This window comes from Nerophis ophidion, linkage group LG04, assembly GCF_033978795.1.
Source record: "Nerophis ophidion isolate RoL-2023_Sa linkage group LG04, RoL_Noph_v1.0, whole genome shotgun sequence".
In the NCBI taxonomy this organism is placed as follows: Eukaryota; Metazoa; Chordata; class Actinopteri; order Syngnathiformes; family Syngnathidae; genus Nerophis; species Nerophis ophidion.
In genome coordinates, this window is record NC_084614.1 from 43,847,412 (window position 1) to 43,869,563 (window position 22,152).

Consider the following 22,152-nt stretch of genomic DNA (forward strand, 5'->3'; position numbering starts at 1 on the left):
TGCTGGAGTCTATCTCAGCTGCATTCGGGCGGTGGGCATGGTACACCCAGGACAAGTCGCCACCTCATCGTATCCATTTCGGCAATACTGGCCCCGGGTTTACTATTTCAAGTATCGGACACAGTAAGTAAAACATCCTGTTGAGTGACCTTCACAATAAGATACATTTGGTTTACTAAAATAAAAAAACATTGTTTTTTTCCTTTTCAGCACTCCTGTCATGTTATTTTTGTTCATTTAAAAGCATTTAACTTAAAATCAGTCTAATGTGCTTTATGTCAACATGCTGTCAGCATGAATGCCATGTGACTATTTTGTATGTGCCTGCTATTTGTTCTCGTAAAAACTCACTCCTGTTACTTTCAGTCCTGTTACTGAATAATATCAGTGGAAAATTTCTGTGCAAAAATGAAATAATGTTGCCCCGGATGGGCCAATACATATACTTTTCAATTTTCATCTATTCAAACAATGTTTTTGGAACAATGGTTGAATGTTTGCCAGCAGCAATAACCACATTAGTGTTGTTGTTGACTCGTTCATTCTTTGTGTTGATTACATTGATGGTGGAAATTAGTTTTACTGTACATTTTTTACTCAAACCCATCCATCCATCCATCCATTTCTACCGTTTATTCCCCTTCGGTTCACGGGGGGCGCTGGTGCTTATCTCAGCTTCAATCGGGTGGAAGGCGGGGTACACCCATGAATTGATTAACGTGGACCCCGACTTAAACAAGTTGAAAAACTTATTCGGGTGTTACCATTTAGTGGTCAAGTGTATGGAATATGTACTGAACTGAAATCTACTAATAAAAGTTTCAATCAATCAAATAAGTCGCCATCTCATCGCAGGGCCAACACAGATAGACAACATTCACACTCACATTCACACACTAGGGCCAATTTAGTGTTGCCAATCGACATATCCCCAGGTGCATGTCTTTGGAAGTTGCAGGAAGCCCATTATTACTGATATTATCCATCAATCCATCCATTTCCTACCACTTAATTCCTTTGTGGTCGCTGGTACCTTAACTCAGCTACGGTCGGGCGGAAGGTGATGTACACCCAGGACAAGTCGCTACCTCATCACAGGGCCAACACAGACAACATTCACACTCACATTCTATTAGATTTGTTCAAATCAACAAATATTTTCAGTACATATGGTTATATCTTGTACGTATTACCTTCTATTTTTTGGGGGGGCAAAAAAAAGGAGTAAGTCGCATTGAAGACGTAATGACCTCTGCGAGCGTTTATTGTGGAATTATATTTTGTTTCAAAAACATTCAAAAATGTTCTTCGTCATCGTCTCCTTGCGGCTTTTATTTTGAGACATACCATTGGTCAGTGTCACGTTCTCGCGAGACCTCTCCGACCAATCAGCGTGTAGCAATGCCAAGTCAAATACTCGAGTTCAAAAGCAAACTGACTGTTCGAGGCTGGTTGACTTCACTCTGGAACCTTCTGAATTTTATGAACGACAACAATTCAAAGGTAAACTACTTTTGTTATATTTGCCATATAAGATCATTGTTGGTGATTTGTGTCTTACGATGACAAATAATCGATGTGGGCCACTGACAATCTAAAAATTCACTAATTTGTCTCACTATTTAATCACTTATCAATATACTAGATTTAATTCATACTCTCCTGGTAAAGTTAATATTAACAGTTATCTGTTTGGTTTAAAAATATTTCAGTTGTATGTTGTGTTGTTTATAACGTATTGTGTATATATAGTGAAAATCGTTAACCGTTTCAGGAAATAAGTCAATGGATAATACATAAATGATGTGAATAAGTGCCAAAATATATATTTTTTCATTGCTGAATGTGTATTTCTGGTTTTGTTCAAACACGTAATACAATGGAATGGTTGTCTGTGTTGTAAGGATCATGTGGTGATATGAAGATGTCATATAGCGGTCATTGTGACCGCAATTATCGCGGTTATTGTGACCGTAATTATCGCGGTTGTACTATCACGGTATTGTTGAATGTGCTCCAAAAATACTTATATACCCCCTGAAATCTTGTAACTAACGTTTATTCAAAACGAACTAACTAATAAATAAATCAGCAACACACACAATTTATTATGGTTGGCAGGAGAAAGAAGTGTGGTTTCTTGCGAAATGTACAGTACCTTGCCGTATGTCCACCTAGAAAAACGATAGCCTTCTTTTTGCATGAATGCCATGTAGAAATAAAAGAATTCTATCAAAATATTACCGTATTTCCTTGAGCCGCAGGGGCGCTAATTAATTTAAAACCTCTTCTCACTCCTGTGCTTATTCAAGGCATGCGGTAAAAGTAAGCATGCACTAATAATTTTAAAACCTCTTCTCACCCCTGCGCTTACCAATGGCATGCAGTAAGATATTGAGTGTGATAAACAAAAAAAATAATACAAAATTCTTCTGCGGCCCAGCCCAGTGATTGGGGACCACTGTTCTACAATTTGTCATTGCGCCCACCTTTACACCATGCTGTCTGCATACCGATAAAACGCATGCATTTTGCTACTCCACATATGAGATTGCAATGCATACTTGGTCAACAGCCATACAGATCACACTAATGGTTGTGATATAAACAATTTTAACACTTTTACTAATATGCGCCACACTCTGTGAACCCTAACCAAACAAGAATAACAAACACATTTCTGGAGAACATTGGCTCTGTAACACATTATAAAACGCAACCTAAGAATGACCCAGAGTTCCAATGCATCCATATATTACACGTGCCCCCAAACTCGCCCACTTCAACCGACGCACGCTCCATCAGTGTGTGAATGTGTGTGTGAATGGGTAAATGTGGAAGTAGTGCCAAAGCGCTTTGAGTACCTTGAAGGTAGAAAAGCGCGATACAAGTACAACCCAATTATCATTTATTTATAATATTGCCAAGAGTCATGGATGCATTGGAATTCTGGGTAATTATTATGTTGCGTTTATAATGTGTTACAGAGCCAATGTTCTCCAGAAATGTGTTTGTTATTCTTGTTTGGTTGGGGTTCACAGAGTGTGGCGCATATTAGTAAAAGTGTTAAAATTGTTTATATCACAACCATTAGTGTGATCTGTATAACTGTTGACCAAGTATGCATTGCTATCTCATCTGTGGAGTAGCAAAATGCATGCGTTTTGTCGGTATGCAGACAGCATGGTGTAAAGGTGGGCGCAATGACAAATTGTAGAACAGTGGCCCCCAATCACTGGGCCGCGGCCGCAGAAGAATTTTGTATTAATTTTTTTGTTAACGATACAAGTATTGCCCTCAAATCAGTCCAACCCTGACTCTAACCCTAACCACTATACAGTGTACATCCACGACTAAACTACTGACTAAACTACTTCCACAACTTTGGTTTCTCTTTATAAAATATATTAATGTAGGGTTACTGACTAAACCATCCACAAAATCTCGTCTTGTAATATGCAAATTGCTTGCGCACAATGGAAATGACGTATAATTTGCAAAGTGCGCGAGATTGGTCGAGATTGGTGAAATGCTTACAACAGCGACACCAGTTATTAGCATCCAGCTAACGGACCCGGCGCTAACTAACCAGATCCCGGAGGAGCTATAAGGAACTTATGGAGGTGCTCGTGGATGTCGAGGGAAAGGGAGACGCTCGAGACAGAAGGCTGAAGCAAGGAGGCAGAGAAGGACATATAAGCCATATCTTCCTTGTGTCGTCATGGGTAACGTGCTCTCTTTGGCAAATAAAATGGATGAGTTGTCTGTGCTGGCCGGTAGTCAGAAATAATATTGTGAGTGTAGCCTAATGTGTTTTACTGAGACGTGGCTACACGACGATGTTCTGGATAGTCACGTCTCTATAAACTGCTTTGAAATGGTGCGCGCTGACCGGGCCTAAACCAACGGCACGCGGAAAGGAGGGGGGCTTGCTTTGTTTATTAATAAGAAATATTGTCATCCCGGTCATATTGCAATAAAATAGCGCTACTGTGACCCGAATACACAGATGTTAGCTGTAGGACTCAGACCATGTTATTTGCCCAGGGAGATTCCGCATGTTATAATGATGGCAGTATACATCCCCCTCTCTGCTAACGCTGCAGCTGCCGGTGACGTCATCCACAGCTCGATAGCCAGACTACAAACCCAGCACCCAAAAGCTCTCATCCTCATCTCAGGGGATTTTAACCATGTTACTATGGACAAATCACTACCCAATTTCACTCAGTATGTCAGCTGCCACACCAGAAGAAATAAGATCCTGGACCTGCTGTACGCAAACCTCAAGGATGCGTATAGCTCCATAGCACTCCCAGAGCTGGGCCGGTCAGACCACAATCTTGTTTACCTCAACCCCTGTTATGTACCTCTGGTCAAAAGACTGCTTGTGACCAAAAAAAACTGTGAGAAGGTGGTCCGAAGGGGTCCAAGAGACACTACAAGGCTGTTTTGAGATAACTGACTGGCAGGTGCTCATGGAGCCTCATGGTGAGGACATTGACGGGCTCACAGAGTGCATCACAGACTATATCAACTTCTGTGTTAACTCAAATGTCCCATCAAAGGCGGTCACCTGCTATCCAAACAAAAAGCCGTGGGTGACCAAAGACATCAAACCCATACTGAATGAAAAGAAGAGGGCATTCAATGCTGGTAACAGGGAGGAGGTGAAAAGAGTTCAGGTGCTGCTAAAGACCAAACTCAGGGAGGCCAAGGAGAACTACAGGAGGAAGCTGGAAGGGAAGCTGAAGGATAACAACATGAAGGTGGTCTGGGGGGGGTTGGGGGTGGACAGAGACAAAGAGAGGGCCAATGAGCTAAACCAGCTCTTTAATAGATTTGACACAGTGGCTCTGACAAGCTTCTGCCCCGCCCATAGCATGCCAGCCGGGCCCCTGGCAACTTCAGCAAACCAGTCCATCCCCGCCTCACAGCCCCCCAACACCAATGACTACCCCCCCCCCCCCCCCACCACCACCACCACCACCACCAGTGTGTCTGTCTGCAGAACAGGTGAATGCATAGCTAAATAAGTTACACAAAGGCAAGGCCGCGGGTCCTGACGGTGTAAGCCCCAGGGTGCTCAAAGCCTGCGCCCCACAGCTGTGTGGTGTGCTCCAGCACATCTTCAACATGAGCCTTAGACTGCAGAAAGTCCCCACAGTGTGGAAAACGTCATGCGTGGTCCCCATCCCCAAGTGCAGACCCAGCACATCAAACGACTACAGGCCGGTGGCGCTAACCTCCCATATCATGAAGACCATGAAGAGGTTAGTCATGGAACAACTCCGCCCTACAGTCAAGCCCCACCTGGACCCACTCCAATTCGCCTAACACCCACGACTGGGAGTGGAGGACCCAGTCATCTACCTGCTGAACCGAGCCCACACCCACCTGGACAATCCTGCAAGCAGAGTGATGGTCATGTTTTTTGACTTCTCCAGTGCTTTCAATACTATACGGCCTGGGCTACTGGGTGTGAAGTTGGAGAAGATGCAGGTGGAGGCCCCCTTGGTAACCTGGGTTGTAAATTACTTTACTGACAGACCACAGTACGTGCGACTGCAGGACTGTGTCAGACAGGCTGGTCAGCAACATCGGGGCTCAGCAGGGCACAGTCCTCTCCCCCTTCCTCTTCACCATTTACACCACCGATTTCCACTATCAATCAGAGTCCTGCCACCTTCAGAAGTTTTCTGATGACTCTGCGATAGTGGGGTGTATTGAGGATGGTGATGATGAGGAATACAGGGCACTGGTGGAGGACTTTTGTCACATGGGGTGGAAAGAACCACCTCCAGCTTAATGTGACGAAGACCAAGGAGTTGGTTGTGAACCTGGGAAGGAAGAGGAGTACTCTGGCGACCCCTGTTTCCATCAGGGGGGTGGATGTGGACATGGTTGAGGATTATAAATACCTCGGAGTACACATCGACAAGAAGTTGAATAGGTCAAAACACGCTGAGGCCCCCTACAAGAAGGGACAGAGCCGCCTCTACTTCCTCAGGAGGCTAGGATCCTTCAACGTTTGTACAAAGATGTTGAAGATGTTCTACGATTCGGTGGTGGCGAGCGCTTTCTTGTACGCCGTGGCCTGCTGGGACAGCAGGCTGAGAGTGAGGGACACAAACAGACTGGACAAGTTGGTAGAGAAGGCCAGTACCGTGGTGGGAGTGGAGCTGGACTCTCTGGCGGTGGTGTCAGAGAGGAGAAGTCTAGCAAAACTCCTAGACATTATGGACAACACCTCCCACCCACTACACTCGGACCTTGCGGAGAGAATGAGCACGTTCAGTGGAAGGCTCAGACTCCCAAAATGTAACACAGGAGGTCCTTCATACCGACAGCCATCAGACTGTATAATGCATATGTTCCTTCTTGACTGCACTTAAATGTAGAATATACGTACAATATATTTATATTATTCATATATCATATTATATATATATATATATATATATAATATATGTCATATATTATTTATTATTGTTTATTGTGAGCTAACTGTGGTGCTGAATTTCCCCCAGGGATCAATAAAGTACTTTCTATTCTATTCCATTCTACAGCAAACATTGCATTAGTCCAGGGATCCCCAAACTTTTTGACTCATTGGGTTAAAAAAAATGGCCTCTCCCAAAGGGATCAATAAGTATCTATCTATCTATCACTACTTGACTAAAAGAGTGCGCCGCTCGAGCGTGATGATGTCACATTATCGATGGGAAAATGCATTTTTAGACAATATGATTTGCCCGAGCGGTTAGGAGATCCTGAGAGTACCACAAGCGGTCGAAAATAAATGAGAAAGGGCAAATTAAAAAATAAATAACTTAAGACTTCTCGTGGGCTGGATTTTGGACAGTGGCGGGCCGTGGTTTGGGGACCCCTGCATTAGTCCATGTTTGTAATGTTATGCATTAGTCAATTTTTTACCACCACTGTCCTGTGATTATGTTCATTCACAACTCCCAGATGACCTCATACTCCAAAGGTTGAATCTAAAATTAAATACAAATATTCAAAGCACAATACTTATTGACATATGTACACCAATGTTTACAATAGCAGTACTTGCAATACATTACAGAACATTGCCTTCTTTTTAACTTTGGAGTTTCAAATATAAAGTATCAAAATCTGAGCAAAAAACATACAATACATCAAAGCATTGCACACCTATTTGAGTTGTTGATGCTTTTTTCCCCACATTGTAGTCATTGCAAAGGAATCAATGAATGTGGCTTTTGCAGGACTGTTCTCATTGTGCTTGCACATTATGACAGCCAGATACGAATTGATTACCCGCATGATGAAAGATTGACTCTTTTAAAGATAATTATGAAGTTAAATAAAATTACTGTACCTCGCTTTCCAACTGCATGTCAGGACCCACTTTGTTAATGTCCCAGTAGTACAGATTGTAAAAGGGGTTTATGAGAGCACATAAATATGCTGAAATAGTCTGTATCCCCTAATAACTTTTTAGTAATTAATAAAATAAAATGTCTTTGGAGGTGGGAGGGGCCTATCAGTTGGGGATAGGTTGATTGGCAACACTAAATTGGCCTTAGTGTGTGAATGTGAGTGTGAATGTTGTCTATCTGTGTTGGCCCTGCAATGAGGTGGCGACTTGTCCAGGGTGTACATCGCCTTCCGCCCGAATGCAGCTAAGATAGGCTCCAGCACCCTCCGCAACCCCAAAAGGGACAAGCGGTAGAAAATGAACGGATGGATGGATGGAGTCCAAATGTATACATTTAGCTGTAAAATATACTAAAAGTGTACATAACAAACCACATGATGTTAGTACATAATTTGAGGGTAATAGAGGGGGGACACTTTTTATGGCAGCACCAAAATATTATGTGTACCCTACTAACTTTTTCTGTCATTAATAAAATGAGTACAAATTCACAAGTTTTGTACAATGCCAAGTCTTTACATATAATCCACATGTAAGCACATAGCTTGAGGAAAAGAAATGTAAGTGGTACACATTTTCTGGCAAATTTTTTTGTTTAGGTTTTTTTTTTACGTGGAATTGACTCTACCTTGTAGTGTTTGTTCTCATTATATTGGTGTTATTTTTTTAATCTATCAGAAGATGAAATGAATAATAAACCAAATTACAGGTTGTTATTAATGTGCTTTCCATAAAATAAGTAGGCTGATCATTCGCTTTGCAGCATTCCACCGTATGCAACAGAGAAGCTTGTGCGGCGGTGTGAATACAAATACAACACGTAATGTACAGATGATCAAAAGCATTTATACAGGTCGGAATGTCTCATGTTACACCAACAACATTTTTGACAATCAAAGCATGATCGTAATAATCCACATTTTGTATCATTGATATGGATCGGTTGATTGGCAACACTAAAATTGGCCCTAGTGTCAGAATGTGAGTGTGAATGTTGTCTATCTGTGTTGGCCATGTGATGAGGTGGCTTGTCCAGGGTGTAGCCCGCCTTCCGCCCATGTGCAGCTGAGATAGCCTCCAGCACCCCCCGCGACCCTGAAAGGGACAAGCGGTAGAAAACGCATGGATGGATGGACATCGCTAATAACATGGAAGTGCTTCCGCTGTCTGAACAAGGAACAGAGCTCCGCCCTGTTAAATACAAAATATTTCAGGGCTACAGAATTTTGCATATCTGGATGCAATATCTGTTCATTTCTGTTTCAGGACTAATCAGCGTATTATCATGAACAACACTGCAGTTTCAAGACAAAAACACCCAAATCGAAAAGTAAGTTTGTTTTTCATCTGGCTCTAATATTGAAATAGAAGTTAATAATTTCTTTGTTTGTTTTAGGGAAAAGAAAACGCCCCGCATCGTGATGGAAGCACATCTTTAATTAAAAAAGGCCTTTTAAAAACAACATTGACAGTGCCATTGCAGCCTAAAAACCTAAATGAGGAGATATTGGTAAAAAATGATCCCACTAAAGCCACATCCGTGCAAGCCGACACAAAGATCAAGTCTGTGCTGAAAGATGTGAAGAGAGAAGCTGTTAGCGGAGCTCCCAGTCAGGTCAGTCTCAGCCAAAGAGTCCCTCCCAAAGTTGCTCCTGGCTTGTACAAAGGTAAGATTGTGCAGTCCAAAATTGGATCCATTTGGAAGACAAGTGCAGTACCAAAAACAGCAAGCCAAAGTGTGAAGACTTTGGCAAAAAGCAGGTCCACGTCTGTTCATGGTGTCCCTGGGCGTGGCCCGGAGAAACCTGCACCGCTGAGGTCTAAGTCCGTGTCGGATGCACGTGTTCCCCGCCTTGAACCCACCATCGCCAGCCGCCGGCTTCAGTCCACTCTCCAGACAATGACTACTGCAACAGCACTAAGGAACAATAGCTCCAGAAACACTACCACAGGTCCAACCAAGACAAAGATTCCGGTCACAGACAAGATCAGAAAGCCGCCTGCAACGAGCACCCTCAGTCAATACAGATCCACGGAAACGGCCGAGGAAAAAAGGTACAGCGGGGCTTACACAGAGCAGGGGTCGGGAACCTTTTTGGCTGAGAGAGCCATGAAAGTCAAATAATTTAAAATGTATTTCCGTGAGAGCCGTATAATATTTTTTAACACTGAATACAACTAAATGCGTGCATTTTTAGGTACGACCAACATTTTTAGAGTATAATACGTCTCTTGTTCTTTTTGATAACATTGTTATTCTGAAGCTAACAGATAATACTTAAAATCTTCTTACCATGAATATTTCTTAGCATGAATAGGACTTCTACAAAACGGATGGATGGATTAAAATGCAGGAGAATGTTTTATATTTTGAACGTTATTTTTAACACTGTGAATGCAGCTGAGATAGGCTCGAGCGACCCGAACGGGACAAGTGGTAGAAAAAAGATCGATTACCAGCGGAATTATTCCTTACTTGTCGTGTTAAGCAATGTCAGCTAAGATTTATCCGAGAGCCAGATGCAGTCATCAAAAGAGCCACATCTGGCTCGAGAGCCATAGGTTCCCTACCCCTGCTTTAGAAGGAGTGGATTACAAATCAAAACGTGTGAAACAACGTTGACTAATGCAATCGCTACCTCACACGCTCGTGTAAAGCTTCCAAGTTGTATGTGGGGGCGTGTTGGGTGGACGATCGTTAACACAAACCGGCGGCTTTGTGTATCATAGATTTCCTGATACAAATATTAGTCTGATCTACAATTCCTGTCTGCAGTTGTGTTTATGGTGTGTAGTTAATATCTTATATTATTATTTAGCTGTAGATGTCCATGTTGATCAACAATGCGACTGCTTGCAATGTCAAGATTCTGTATAGGTTGTTGAGCATACAAGAGATTTATTCATCTAGTTTAGTAATACTATTGAGGATATTTACTTGATGCTGAAAAATATCCCCAAAAACGCAACACATCAACAGCTTAGCTTTTAGTTTCTGCTATGAAAATTGACAACGAAAATACGGTAGATGGGACATAGTATTTATTACTAGGACTTAACATGACTATTTGCACAACCAGGTCGCCATAGTTATATTTAGGCATAGCAACCACAAAAGAACACAAACTAATGCGATCGCTTGTCATTTCTTTACGTATAGTTCTGCTCTCTAACACTGCTAATATAGTTGAGAATAAACTTGATTGCATCACAGAAAATTTCTCAAACAAATGTTCAAACATTTTACAAATGGGAAAGCAGTCCGATTGTATTCCACATGATGATGGTTATATTTTTAAGAGCCTTTTCCTTTGATGCACTTTACTTTTTTCCCTAACTATTATCTTTACGAGCCACCTTCTTTCAGGACTCTATGAACGCTCTTTCCGATCACTCTATTTGAATGACTAGAACACCCAAGAACAGAACAGCAATACGGGATTTTTTACTCAAAGTGTACACTCATTGTCACTTGTTTTAATGCTGCGCTCAAGCTGCTTGACCATTGTGTGAATTATGCCGCGTAGAAGAAAAACTGATGTAACATCATATGCAATTCACAGTCAAAAAAAGGACCTGTCATTTAACGAATGCGATCTCGCCTCTGCATGAAAAGTAGAGCACATATGATTAAATGTGGCCCATGTAGAGACAGGGATGACATTCTGTCTTGTAAATAAGTCAAATGAGATTAGAATATTTGTGTTGCAAAATAACATGACATAAATATATTCTCTTCTGATGTAATCATATTATAATGGCAAACACTACTTATTATAAAAGATGCTTGTTTCCTAATTAATACTGTTTACTTTTTGTTTTTCAGAGCAAAACTCGCAGAGTGGTTGGCTTCTAAGGGCAAGAAACTTAAGAGACCTGCCATGACCACAGTGCCCCCCAAAACTAAAACCTTGTCAACAGCCAAGGCTGACAACCAAATTAAGTCTGTCACGTCCAAGCCAGAAGCAGAACCAAAGCCAAGTTTTAACACGGAAAACTCTACTACGGCATGTCCACCTGCGCAGGAAGCTGTGATGTCGTACAGCCAGACTTCAGTCGTAATGAACACTTCTTTGGACCTTCTGGAAAACTCTGATTCCGATCTGTGTGCTCTGGATGATGGAATTGATAGTGTAAGAAAAGTATAGTTTTTCTTGTTGACACTCTTTATGTGTGAACACTCGTCTGTTCCTCAGATTGTTGTCAACCTTTGTGAAGCTTTGGATGCCTTGCAGACATCCTCACAAAGCCAGGAAAGTAAGTTGACTTCATTGTGTACAAAACCGTGGAAAGTTAAAGTTGGAGCCTTAACTGTTGCGAAACTACTGTGTGTGTTTGGTTTGTTTATCTGTTGCTTCTAAAAAGGCTACAAGAGGGTTCACTTTTGTGGAATTAAAAAAAAAAAAGTGAACCCTCTTGTGAGACATCCGTTCACTCTCTCTGTGTCTGTGGGTGAAAGCAAGGCCGCTCGCATACACACACAGAAGTTGAGCTTTGTACTGAAACGAGGTAATTAAGTGCAGGATTTCTCAACCTTTTTAACTCGGGGCCCAGTCAAATATTGAAGGGGAACTGCACTTTTGGGGAGGGAATTTCGTCCTTTGTTCACAATCAATATGAAAGACATGATGATGGTCCTTTTTTTTTTACATTATAAATATTAAATAAATGCGATCAAAAGTCCACTTCCAATGGAGCCTATATGAGCCACGTAATGGAGCCTCTAAAGCCCATAAAAAAACACAAACACCACCATTGAGGTCTTATATACACGATGTAAGTATTTATGTAAAGTAGTAACAGGCACATTAATAATATTTAATATTTACGTATTTTGATCATTTTAAGCATGTGCGGCAAATTAATTTAAAAAACGCATCATGACGTTGTATTTTCTTCATCATTGATTATTACTCACTGCAGGACTTCATGAGAGCCAACAAACATAATAACACATCACTTACTGTACAATGTCTGCTGTCATTGGGATGCTGACTGCCAGAATGTTCATATATACCCATTCAGGTGAAAAATGTGTCATAATCACGTAGGGTGGGCACTAAGCATCTTTTAGTGTTGCCTGTTTCGGGTCCTAAATGGCTGTCAACCTGTACCAACTTGTCAAAATACCTACTCAGACATTTCACGTTCAGGTGAGATGCAAGGTTTATGATCTAGAATAAATTTACAGGGAGCAAAGAAGCGAAGAAATAGCAGACCACTCGACGTAAACAGGAACACAGAAGTGATCACTGCGCCGCTATAAATAGTTTGTCTGCTTTAGCCTTTATATTAACAATATCACTTATATCTGGTTAATATTCAAGTCACAAAATGTAAATGGATTATTGTTGGCGGCTAGAGATGTCCAATAATATTAGACTGCCATTATTATCGGCCGATAAATGCTTTAAAATGTAATCTCGGAAATGATCACCTATGGTCATGAGCTTTGGGTCATGACCGAAAGGATAAGATCACAGGTACAAGCGGCCGAAATGAGTTTCCTCCGCCAGGTGGCGGGGCTCCCCCTTAGAGATAGGGTGAAAAGCTCTGTCATCCGGGAGGAACTCAAAGTGAAGCCGCTGTTCCTCCACATGGAGAGGAGCCAGATGAGGTGGTTCGGGCATCTGGTCAGGATGCCACCCGAACGCCTCCCGAGGGAGGTGTTTAGGGCATGTCCAACCGGTAGGAGGCCACGGGGAAGACCCAAGACACGTTGGGAAGACTATGTCTCCCGGCTGGCCTGGGAACGCCTCGGGATCCCCCGGGAAGAGCTAGACAAACTGGCTGGGAAGAGCTAGACAAACTGGCTGGGGAGAGGGAGGTCTGGGCTTCCCTGCTTGGGCTGTTGCCCCCGCGACCCAACCTCGGAGGAGCGGAAGATGGATGGATGGATGTTTCAAAAAGTAAAATTTATGACTTTTTAAAACGCCGCTATGTATACGGACGTAGGGAGAAACCCTAAAGGCATTGCCTTTTGTGTACTGGCCCAATCACATAACATCTATGGCTTTGCACACACACAAGTGAATGCAAACCATACTTGTTCAAGAACCATTCGTGTCACACTAAGGGTGGCCGTATAAACAACTTTAACACTGTTACGAATATGCGCCACACTGTGAACCCACACCAAACAAGAATGACAAACACATTTCGGGAGAACATTGTAACACAGCATAAACACAACAGAACAAATACCCAGCACCCTTTGCAACACTAACTCTTCCGGGATGCTACAATATACCCCCCCCCCCCACTCCCACCCCTACTTCAACCTCCTTGTGCTCTCTTGGGGAGAGCATGTCCCAAATTCCAAGCTGCTTTTTTGAGGCATGATAATTAAAAAAATGCACTTTGTGACTTTGTCACAGGGGTTAGTGCATCTGCCTCACAATACGAAGGTCCTGAGTAATCCTGGGTTCAATCTCGGGATCTTTCTGTGTGGAGTTTGCATGTTCTCCCCGTGACTGCGTGGGTTCCCTCCTGGTACTCGGGCTTCCTCCCATGGAACAGGCAGAGCTTATATAACGTAATAGTGCAAAATCAACTTTCAAAAAACAAACGAAAAAACATCAGTAGTATATTAAAAAAAATAATGCCTCTTTTCTATTTGCAGCATTCTGAGGTAAATATCAACATTAACTTTTTCCACAGGCTAATAAATTCGAAAATAAAAAGAAAAATTGGAAAGGCAGGGTTTGATGGTAGCGCGGGGTGTATATTGTAGCATTCCGGAAGAGTAAGTGCTGCAAGGGTTTCTAAGTATTTGTTCTGTTATGTTTATGCTGAGTTACGGTGCGGGGGTTCTCCCGAAATGTGTTTTGTCATTTTTGTTTGGTGTGGATTCACAGTGTGGCGCATATTTGTAACAATGTTAAAGTTGTTTATACGGCCACCCTCAGTGTGACCTGTATGGCTGTTGACCAAGTATGTGTTTGTGAAATCCGCATATATTATGTGAATTGGCCAGCACGCTGTTTATATGTAGGAAAAGAGGACGTGACGGTATGTTGTAGAGGACACGCTCCCAATATTGTTGTCCGGGTGGAAATCGGGAGAATGGTTGCCCAGGGAGATTTTCGGGAAGGGCACTAAACTTCGGGAGTCTCCTGGGAAAATCGGGAGGGTTGGCAAGTATGAGTATTAGCGGTGAATGTGGAGTTATCGGCGGGCCAGCTCTAATGTTAATTTGATATTGCCTCAAGGGCCAAATGAAATTAAATGGCGGGCCACCCATGGTTAATGCATCCAGCGGGGCATCACAACAAAATTAGGCATAATAATGTGTTAATTCCACGACTGTATATATCGCTATCGGTTGGTATCGGTAATTAAGATTTGTACAATATCGGATATCGGCAAAAAAAACATTCTCTGTTATCTCTATTGGCGGCTTTTAAATGTTTTTTTATTAGATTTAATGGGCGAAATAGAGGATCTCCCATTGGCTTCCTTGTCAGTGGACTTTTATTTAAAAGTTAGAATGCATAAAATCTATGCATTGTCATGTATTTCATAATGATATTGAACAATAGGCAAAATTCCAAATAAAAGAGCAGTTTTCTTTAACACTGAATTAGTCATCTTACTCTTGATTTTATTTGTATTCAATAATTATATCTAACCTGCTTACAGTTTACAACTTAATATGAAACCATGTTTTAATCACAAAGAGACATAACCATCAGTCTTAGGTCAGGCTAATTAAAAAAATAAGTACTAACCTTTTAAGTACACCACATAAAAAGGGACTCATAGATAACTGACAAAAGTACATTTACATACAGTTAAGTTGTACTGAAATCAACTAAATTATAAATAAAAACATTTTAATAAACTGCCAGTAAAATTAAAGGGAAAATGAAAATACAGCTTGCACTTAAGAAACTTCCCTGTGACTTTATCTCCAGACTTCTTCCGTTTGTGTGATATTGTTATTACTGCCACAAGTAGTGGGGGAAGTGTTTTACAACTGAGTACCGCAACGTCCCACTTTCTTGACATTTCCTGAAAGTTTCTTGAAAATCTGCCCAAAATGTTCTGAATTATGTTGCTAACTCAGAAACAAACACAAACCTCAACGATTACCGTACATAAACTTAATCTTTATCAAAAAAAAAACATGAATTGTTATATACTTTGAAAAAGACATGAAATACTATACTGCACAAAAGGCTCTAAAATACCGTGGAAAAACGTGCTTTGCTAAACAGTGTCTCCCATCAAAAATAACAAATCAATTTAATCTGATTGATCCCACCGAAACAGCACAGTTTTAACATGTAGCATGCTTTTTAAACAGATAAACAAACTTCAGGTAATGAATGAAAAACCATACAATAGATTTTGGTACAAACTACACAGATTTTATGAAGTAGTGTACTAATAACAATGTACAGTTTTAACTTTGGAGAGTGGACCTCTATGATATCTCCTTCCAGCTGCTTTTCCATCAAGCACACCATCAGCAGCTTCTCCATATTTTCATGGATACAATTCCACCGTTTAAATATAATTTTAACATCCACTACTTCTTCTCACCACTGTCCTTCACACTTACTTTCTCCCTTTGGATGGAATACTTTCTCCCTTCGGTTGGAAAAACAAACTTACGTCCATCTTTAGCTATGAGTTAATGCTGGCGTGTATGACGCAATGTTTTAATCGGATCTTAAGGGTTTTACTGTGACATTCATTAGGCCAACTAGCGGTGGGGAGGATTGTGGCTCAAATTTTTCCTCTCAACATAAAGCATTACAATTATCTGAGAGCTCGTATAGTGAAAAACTGTATATCTGTAATGATGTGTTTTAAATTATACGGATGTTTATGTAAATCCAAACATTAAATAATGAATGATGTACCTTTTAACATTAAACAACAAAAATATACTTTCTTTATAGACATTAAATACATCAAATTTAAAAAGATGGTTTGTGTAAGGTAACATGTTTATATACTGTATATATAATCGTACACGGGCTACGAAAGTGATTGGACTGTCACTAAAACCACAAAGCAGCAGCCACTTTGAACAGACTATAAAATATAACACACATTACTACACTCACTAATTACATTCTTTCCACATCATTTGGACTCCTGATTTTCATGTCTTTTTCTCTTAGATTTCTACATGTGTTAATAGAGGCATCCAATGTGTGATTTGCTGATGTCACTCTTGATTACAGTTTTTTGCGTTGCCTTTATGACTGTATGACCTCACTGCCTGTAAGAGCTCTCACTATTTTTCTTCCACCTGACACCTTCACGTCATACCTTTTGGTGCCTTTGCTGTTCCCAAATAGAACTTCCGCCGGCAACAGATGCAAATAAAGATGCCGAAGAGGAGGTAGGCGGCATGGAGGACAGAAGTGTCAAGAAGGCGTTGAAGAGTGAAGGCGTCCATGAGCGAGTGAGCAATGAAACAGAGCAGAAAGTGCTGACCGACCACAGTGACGATGACGATGATCAAAGTGATGAGGACACGAAGACCCCTCATCGGGGTCAAGCCTCTGTGGTTAAATACAGTGTGAAGACGACGCCATATTTACAAAGGTACGATAATTGATACTTAAAATGTGCACAGGACATGTAAACAATACCCATCCATCCATCCTTTTTCTACCGCTTGTCCCTTTCTGGGTCGCGAGGGGTGCTGGAGCCTATCTCCGCTGCATTCGGGCGGAAAGCGGGGTACACCCCGGACAAGTCGCCACCTCATTATAAATGTACAAAACAATTAAATCACCTGACCCATTTAAAGGCCTACTGAAATTAGATGTTCTTATTTAAACGGGAACAGCAGGTCCATTCTGTGTGTCATACTTGCTCATTTCGCGATGTTGCCATATTTTTTCTGAAGGGATTTAGTAGAGAAAATCGACGATAAAGTTCGCCACTTTTGGTACTTCCTGAAAAAGCCTCGCCTTTACCGGAAGTAGCAGACGATGACGTCGCAAGTGTGGGGGCTCCTCACGTATTCACATTGATTTTAATGGGAGTCTCCAACAACATAGAATAGAATAGAGTTTTATTGTCATTAAAAACAGTTATTCGGACCGAGAAAACGACAATTTCCCCATTAATTTGAGCGAGGATGAAAGATTTGTGTCTGAGGATATTGATAGCGACGGACTAGGAAAAAAAACAAAAAACGAGTTAATAAAAAAAAAATGAGATAGCATTGGGACGTATTCCGATGTTTTTTAACACATTTAGTAGGATAATTCTGGGAAATCCCTTATCTTTCTATTGTGTTGCTAGTGTTTTAGTGAGTTTAATATTCCTGAAAGTCGGAGGTGTACGTCCACGGGTGTCGACGGCAGCTGTGCGGACGACACAAGCTCAGCTGATATCCGGTAAATGGCGACTTTTTAATCACAATTTTCTCACCGAAACCTGCTGGTTGACATTTGGTCTGGATTCATGTCTGCTTGACCGCGCTCTGATCCATAGTAAAGTTTCAACTCCAGGAATTTTAAACAAGGAATCACCGTGTGTTTGTGTGGCTAAAGGCTAAAGCTTCCCAACTCCATCTTTCTACTGTGACTTATCCAATATTAATTGAACAAATTGCAAAAGATTCAGCAACACAGATCTCCAAAATACTGTGTAATTATGCCGTTAAAGCAGACGACTTTTACCTGTGTGTGTAGCGCTAATATTTCCTAAAGACCTGTGACGTCCTGCGTACATGTCATCATTACACGACGTTTCGAAGACCAAACTCCCTGGAAATGTAAAATTGTAATTTAGTAAACTAAAATGGCCGTATTGGCATGTGTTGCAATGTTAAAATTTCATCATTGATATATAAACTATCAGACTGCGTGGTGGGTAGTAGTGGCTTTCAGTAGGCCTTTAAAGAGGCTGTTAGTAACTTGCTCTGATTTACGTTTTTTCAAGCAAAAAATATAACTAACACCGTTTGCTATGTTGTGTTACCGTTAGTGGTTTAACAGCCCACATTTGTTTTACGATTGTTTATACTTTTCACAATTACTAAGTTTATGTTATAATAATTTTTTACCGGCTCGGATTAAGTAAATGGTGTTTACGGCGGTCACGTACCCTGTCTCGTTCACACGTACGCGCAGGAACCGTGGGAACACAAAAAGCATTCTAAGAGAGGCAATGGACAATTTGCAGCCATGTCTTTGTTATGATAGAATGTAGACTACATTCTGTGATAGCTAACGCTAGCTAATCAAATTGCCATCATTAGCTAACAACACAGTGTCATTTGTAGTGTAATGTGCGTGCAAGTTAGAGGCGGGAATGTCTGGGAACCACATGATTCGATTAAAAATCAATTATTGATGCATCTTTATTTTATTTATATATATATATATATATATATATATATATATATATATATATATATATATATATATATATATCACAATAGTATTGTTTCACTAATCACGTTTATTAAATTAATGGAAATGTGTGCAAAACTGGAACATATATGCCCTATAATAGAGGAGCTGGTCGGATCTCTCGGTGAGGTGGTGCGCTGCAGTCTGCCAAATTTTACAACTGTCTGCATTACTTTATTTACAATAAAGAAAACAAATATCATTTATTAAAAATCATGCATGTCCGTATTACAATGCATCTAAAAATCGGTTATTTCCCCCACCTCTAGTACATGTGTTAGGTACGTTCTAGAAGCCATAAGAGGGTGGGCTATACTGTGTAAAATACCGTACAAAGTTGGCGCTCTCTTGGCATCTGTATAAATGTTGCAAACAACCCCTTTAAGCTCATGAAGCAGTACGTTGAATGATTTAGACACATTTGTTACTTGATCATTTCTAATAGGCTTCCAATATGCAACTATTATTATTTAACAACTATTTATATTGCCAAATGTGCCGTTTTAGACAGCAATATTGTTCAATTAAGAGCTCGTATTATGTTTGTCTAGCTTGTGTCTTATTGTGTGAGTAGCTGCTAGCTCCCAATGACCTACAGCCTACAGTGTTTACCTTTTGTAAATGTTAATGTTAGATGTTAACTGGGTGTACAGTTTTGCTCATGCAAACCGTTATCTGCTGAAAAAAAAAATATATATATATATGTGTATGTATGTATGTATATATATATATATATATATATACATACACATATACATATATATATGTGTATATATATATATATATATGTATGTATGTATATATATATATATATATATTATGATAAAAAAAATTTTTTTTTTATTTTATTTCTTTTTTGCTGGTATGGGATTAATGTCGGATAGGAAAACCCTTATTCAAAACTAAATGTAAGAAGTAGCAATAATGCTTTATCTGTGTAAAAGTATCCCATTTACATTTAAAAAATATGGTCAAGTAATAGTCAGCAGAAATGTTGAAGTAAAATGGTACTAAGGTTCTGCGATGAGGGGGAAACTGGTCCAGGGTGTACACTGCCTTCCGCCCAATTGTAGCTGAGAAAGGCTCCAGCGACCCCAAAGGTAATAAGCGGTAGGAAATGGATGGATGGTACTAAGGTTGTCCTTAATGATCCGAGGTGGAAGGAGAGCCACGCTGATGCCAATTTTGTACTTTGCCGCAAGTTTTTTTCCTCAAATTCGGTAGTGTTTCCCCTCCTTTTTGTTTTCCAAAGTGCTAATAGTAGCAACTTTTCCAGAATGTATGAGAAAATTGGTGAAAGTTTGAATTGAAAACCAATGTACCCGTGTACAAAGCATTGTTGTATACAACACTTCTGGCTTTTATGTGCGATACTTTGGCTAACTTATTCCTCTTAAAAAATTCTGTTTTGCAGTGTAAAGAAGACGTTGGAAGGGGAGGTCCAATCAAGCTCATCCCGTAAGAAAAGCAACATCAAAGATCTGAAGTTTCTGACGCCGGTGCGTCGTTCCTGCCGCATCCAGCGCAGGTCTTCACATCTACCCCCGATGCTGGCGGACCACGACCTGTGTGTGTCATCACTGGCTGAGCTGGTCCAGCTGGATGATGACTCCAATGCATACATCTACAGGAAAAACCCTGCTCTCATGAAAGAGCTGCCAGACCAGCCCAAATCATAACTCTCAAAGAAATCTATATATAGGTATAAATATATATCGATATTTATATTTATGGGACTGTACTAATAGACACCTTATACTGATGTTTTCTAATTGAATGTACTCCATCTATACAGATCATTGGTTTCAACAAACAAACATTAACAAAGTTGACAGACACTTTTTTTCTCCTGAAACCTTTTCCAAATTGCCTATTCAATACAATGTATACTTGTAGTGCACTGCAATAAAGGAAATATTGTCCGACCTAGTAACAAAAACAGCTTACTGAATGTAGACTTTCGTCCTCACTTGAAATTTGTACTAATTGGGAAATTGGTACTTGTATTTGTCACACCCCATTGCTTTACATACGAGGACATTGCAAGTATTTGTTGCACTCCTAGATCTCCAGAGTACACTGCATGTAATTGTTGTGCACCTAGTGCTTTAGATATGAGTACGGTATGTTTATTACACCCCTAGTGCTTTTTTAAAGAAACAAATGAACATGTCTTGTAAAAAGGCTTTAATCCAAACATTTGCAATAATAACAATCATAAAACTACAGGCTAAAAATACAGAGGAGATTGTATGAGGAAATTAGGTGACAAAGCAAATAGTTATTTGTTATATTTAATATGGCACATTGTTGATAAATTAGTTAAAATAAAGTTAAATAAATTAAACTTCTGCAGGATGAAAATGGTGTCCAGGCTGAACTTTGAACTCACTTGTGTTACACTCAGTGACCATCTGGGTCACAATACCAAAGCATCTTCTTGCGTTGAGTCAGTGCTTCCTGTCTGGGTTCCCTGATAAACATTCAAAAGCACGAGCCAATGAGCGGAAGGAGGAGATTTTACTTAGAGTCAGAGTTCATGGATAGCGGTTTTGAGATGTGAAATACCTAGCATATAGTTGACCTAATGATGCTATATTGTTGTGTTGTTCTCCAACATTGCTAAGTTCTGTTTTGGTGACATCACATCAAAAGCTCTATATAGTGTTTCTCAACTTTATCAATGTGCTGGTACTTGATCACAAGTTTCTTTGGATTTAGACTAACTTAAATGATCCACAAGGGAAATGGAAAGAATAATGCAGGTATAAAGTAGACTGAAAATGTATCATAGTAGCAAAATAAAAATAACATATATGTAATATTTACATTTTATATATACAGTCTATGATATATACTGATACATTATATTATAACAATTACCATGTACAATATTGCAGTATATTTAACAACTGCAGCATAAAATAGAGAGTAGATCCAGCAGAAAATATGCATTAAAGTTAAAGTACCAATGATTGTCACACACACACTAGGTGTGGTGAAATTTGTCCTCGGCATTTGACCCATTCCCTTGATCCCCCCTGGGAAGTGAGGGGAGCAGTGGGCAGCAGCGGTGCTGCGCCCGGGAATCATTTTTGGTGATTTAACCCCCAATTCCAACCCTTGATGAGTGCCAAGCAAGGAGGCAATGGGTCCCATTTTTATAGTCTTTATAAACAAAGAGTGGTATAGCAACTAACATAGGTCAGGTAATAGACAAATATAATTAATGCTGTATGACCAGTGATTATACAACGGGATGGAGTGAGGAATGAAGGAGTTCTTGATTCCAACACTGCGGGAACAAAGCTGAAGGAGCCTGTTGGAGTATGAGCTCCG

General features: G+C 40.4%; 1 protein-coding gene across 2 annotated transcripts; it reads left to right on the top strand.

Moving 5' to 3' along the window:
* Nucleotides 1-1,408: 1,408 nt before the first annotated feature.
* Nucleotides 1,409-20,752, top strand: si:ch211-266i6.3 (cytoskeleton-associated protein 2). 2 transcript variants are annotated; one of them, XM_061898130.1, is made up of 7 exons: nucleotides 1,409-1,503; nucleotides 8,693-8,756; nucleotides 8,823-9,481; nucleotides 11,253-11,559; nucleotides 11,623-11,683; nucleotides 16,741-16,990; nucleotides 20,228-20,752. In XM_061898130.1, the coding sequence occupies exons 2-7, from the start codon at nucleotides 8,712-8,714 to the stop codon at nucleotides 20,490-20,492; spliced, it is 1,587 nt and encodes a 528-aa protein (XP_061754114.1). In that variant the 5' UTR covers nucleotides 1,409-1,503; nucleotides 8,693-8,711; the 3' UTR covers nucleotides 20,493-20,752. The 2 variants fall into 2 exon arrangements, with proteins under 2 accessions (XP_061754114.1, XP_061754115.1); XM_061898131.1 differs by lacking the exon at nucleotides 1,409-1,503 and adding an exon at nucleotides 3,510-3,725.
* The last annotated feature ends 1,400 nt before the right edge of the window (nucleotides 20,753-22,152 follow it).

Coding starts and splice junctions, on each gene's coding strand:
- si:ch211-266i6.3 (XM_061898130.1), top strand. CDS start 8,712: ATGAACAACACTGCAGTTTCAAGACAAAAACACCCAAATCGAAAA. Junction 11,560..11,622: donor TGGATGATGGAATTGATAGT/GTAAGAAAAGTA, acceptor TCTGTTCCTCAG/ATTGTTGTCAACCTTTGTGA. Junction 11,684..16,740: donor ATCCTCACAAAGCCAGGAAA/GTAAGTTGACTT, acceptor GTTCCCAAATAG/AACTTCCGCCGGCAACAGAT.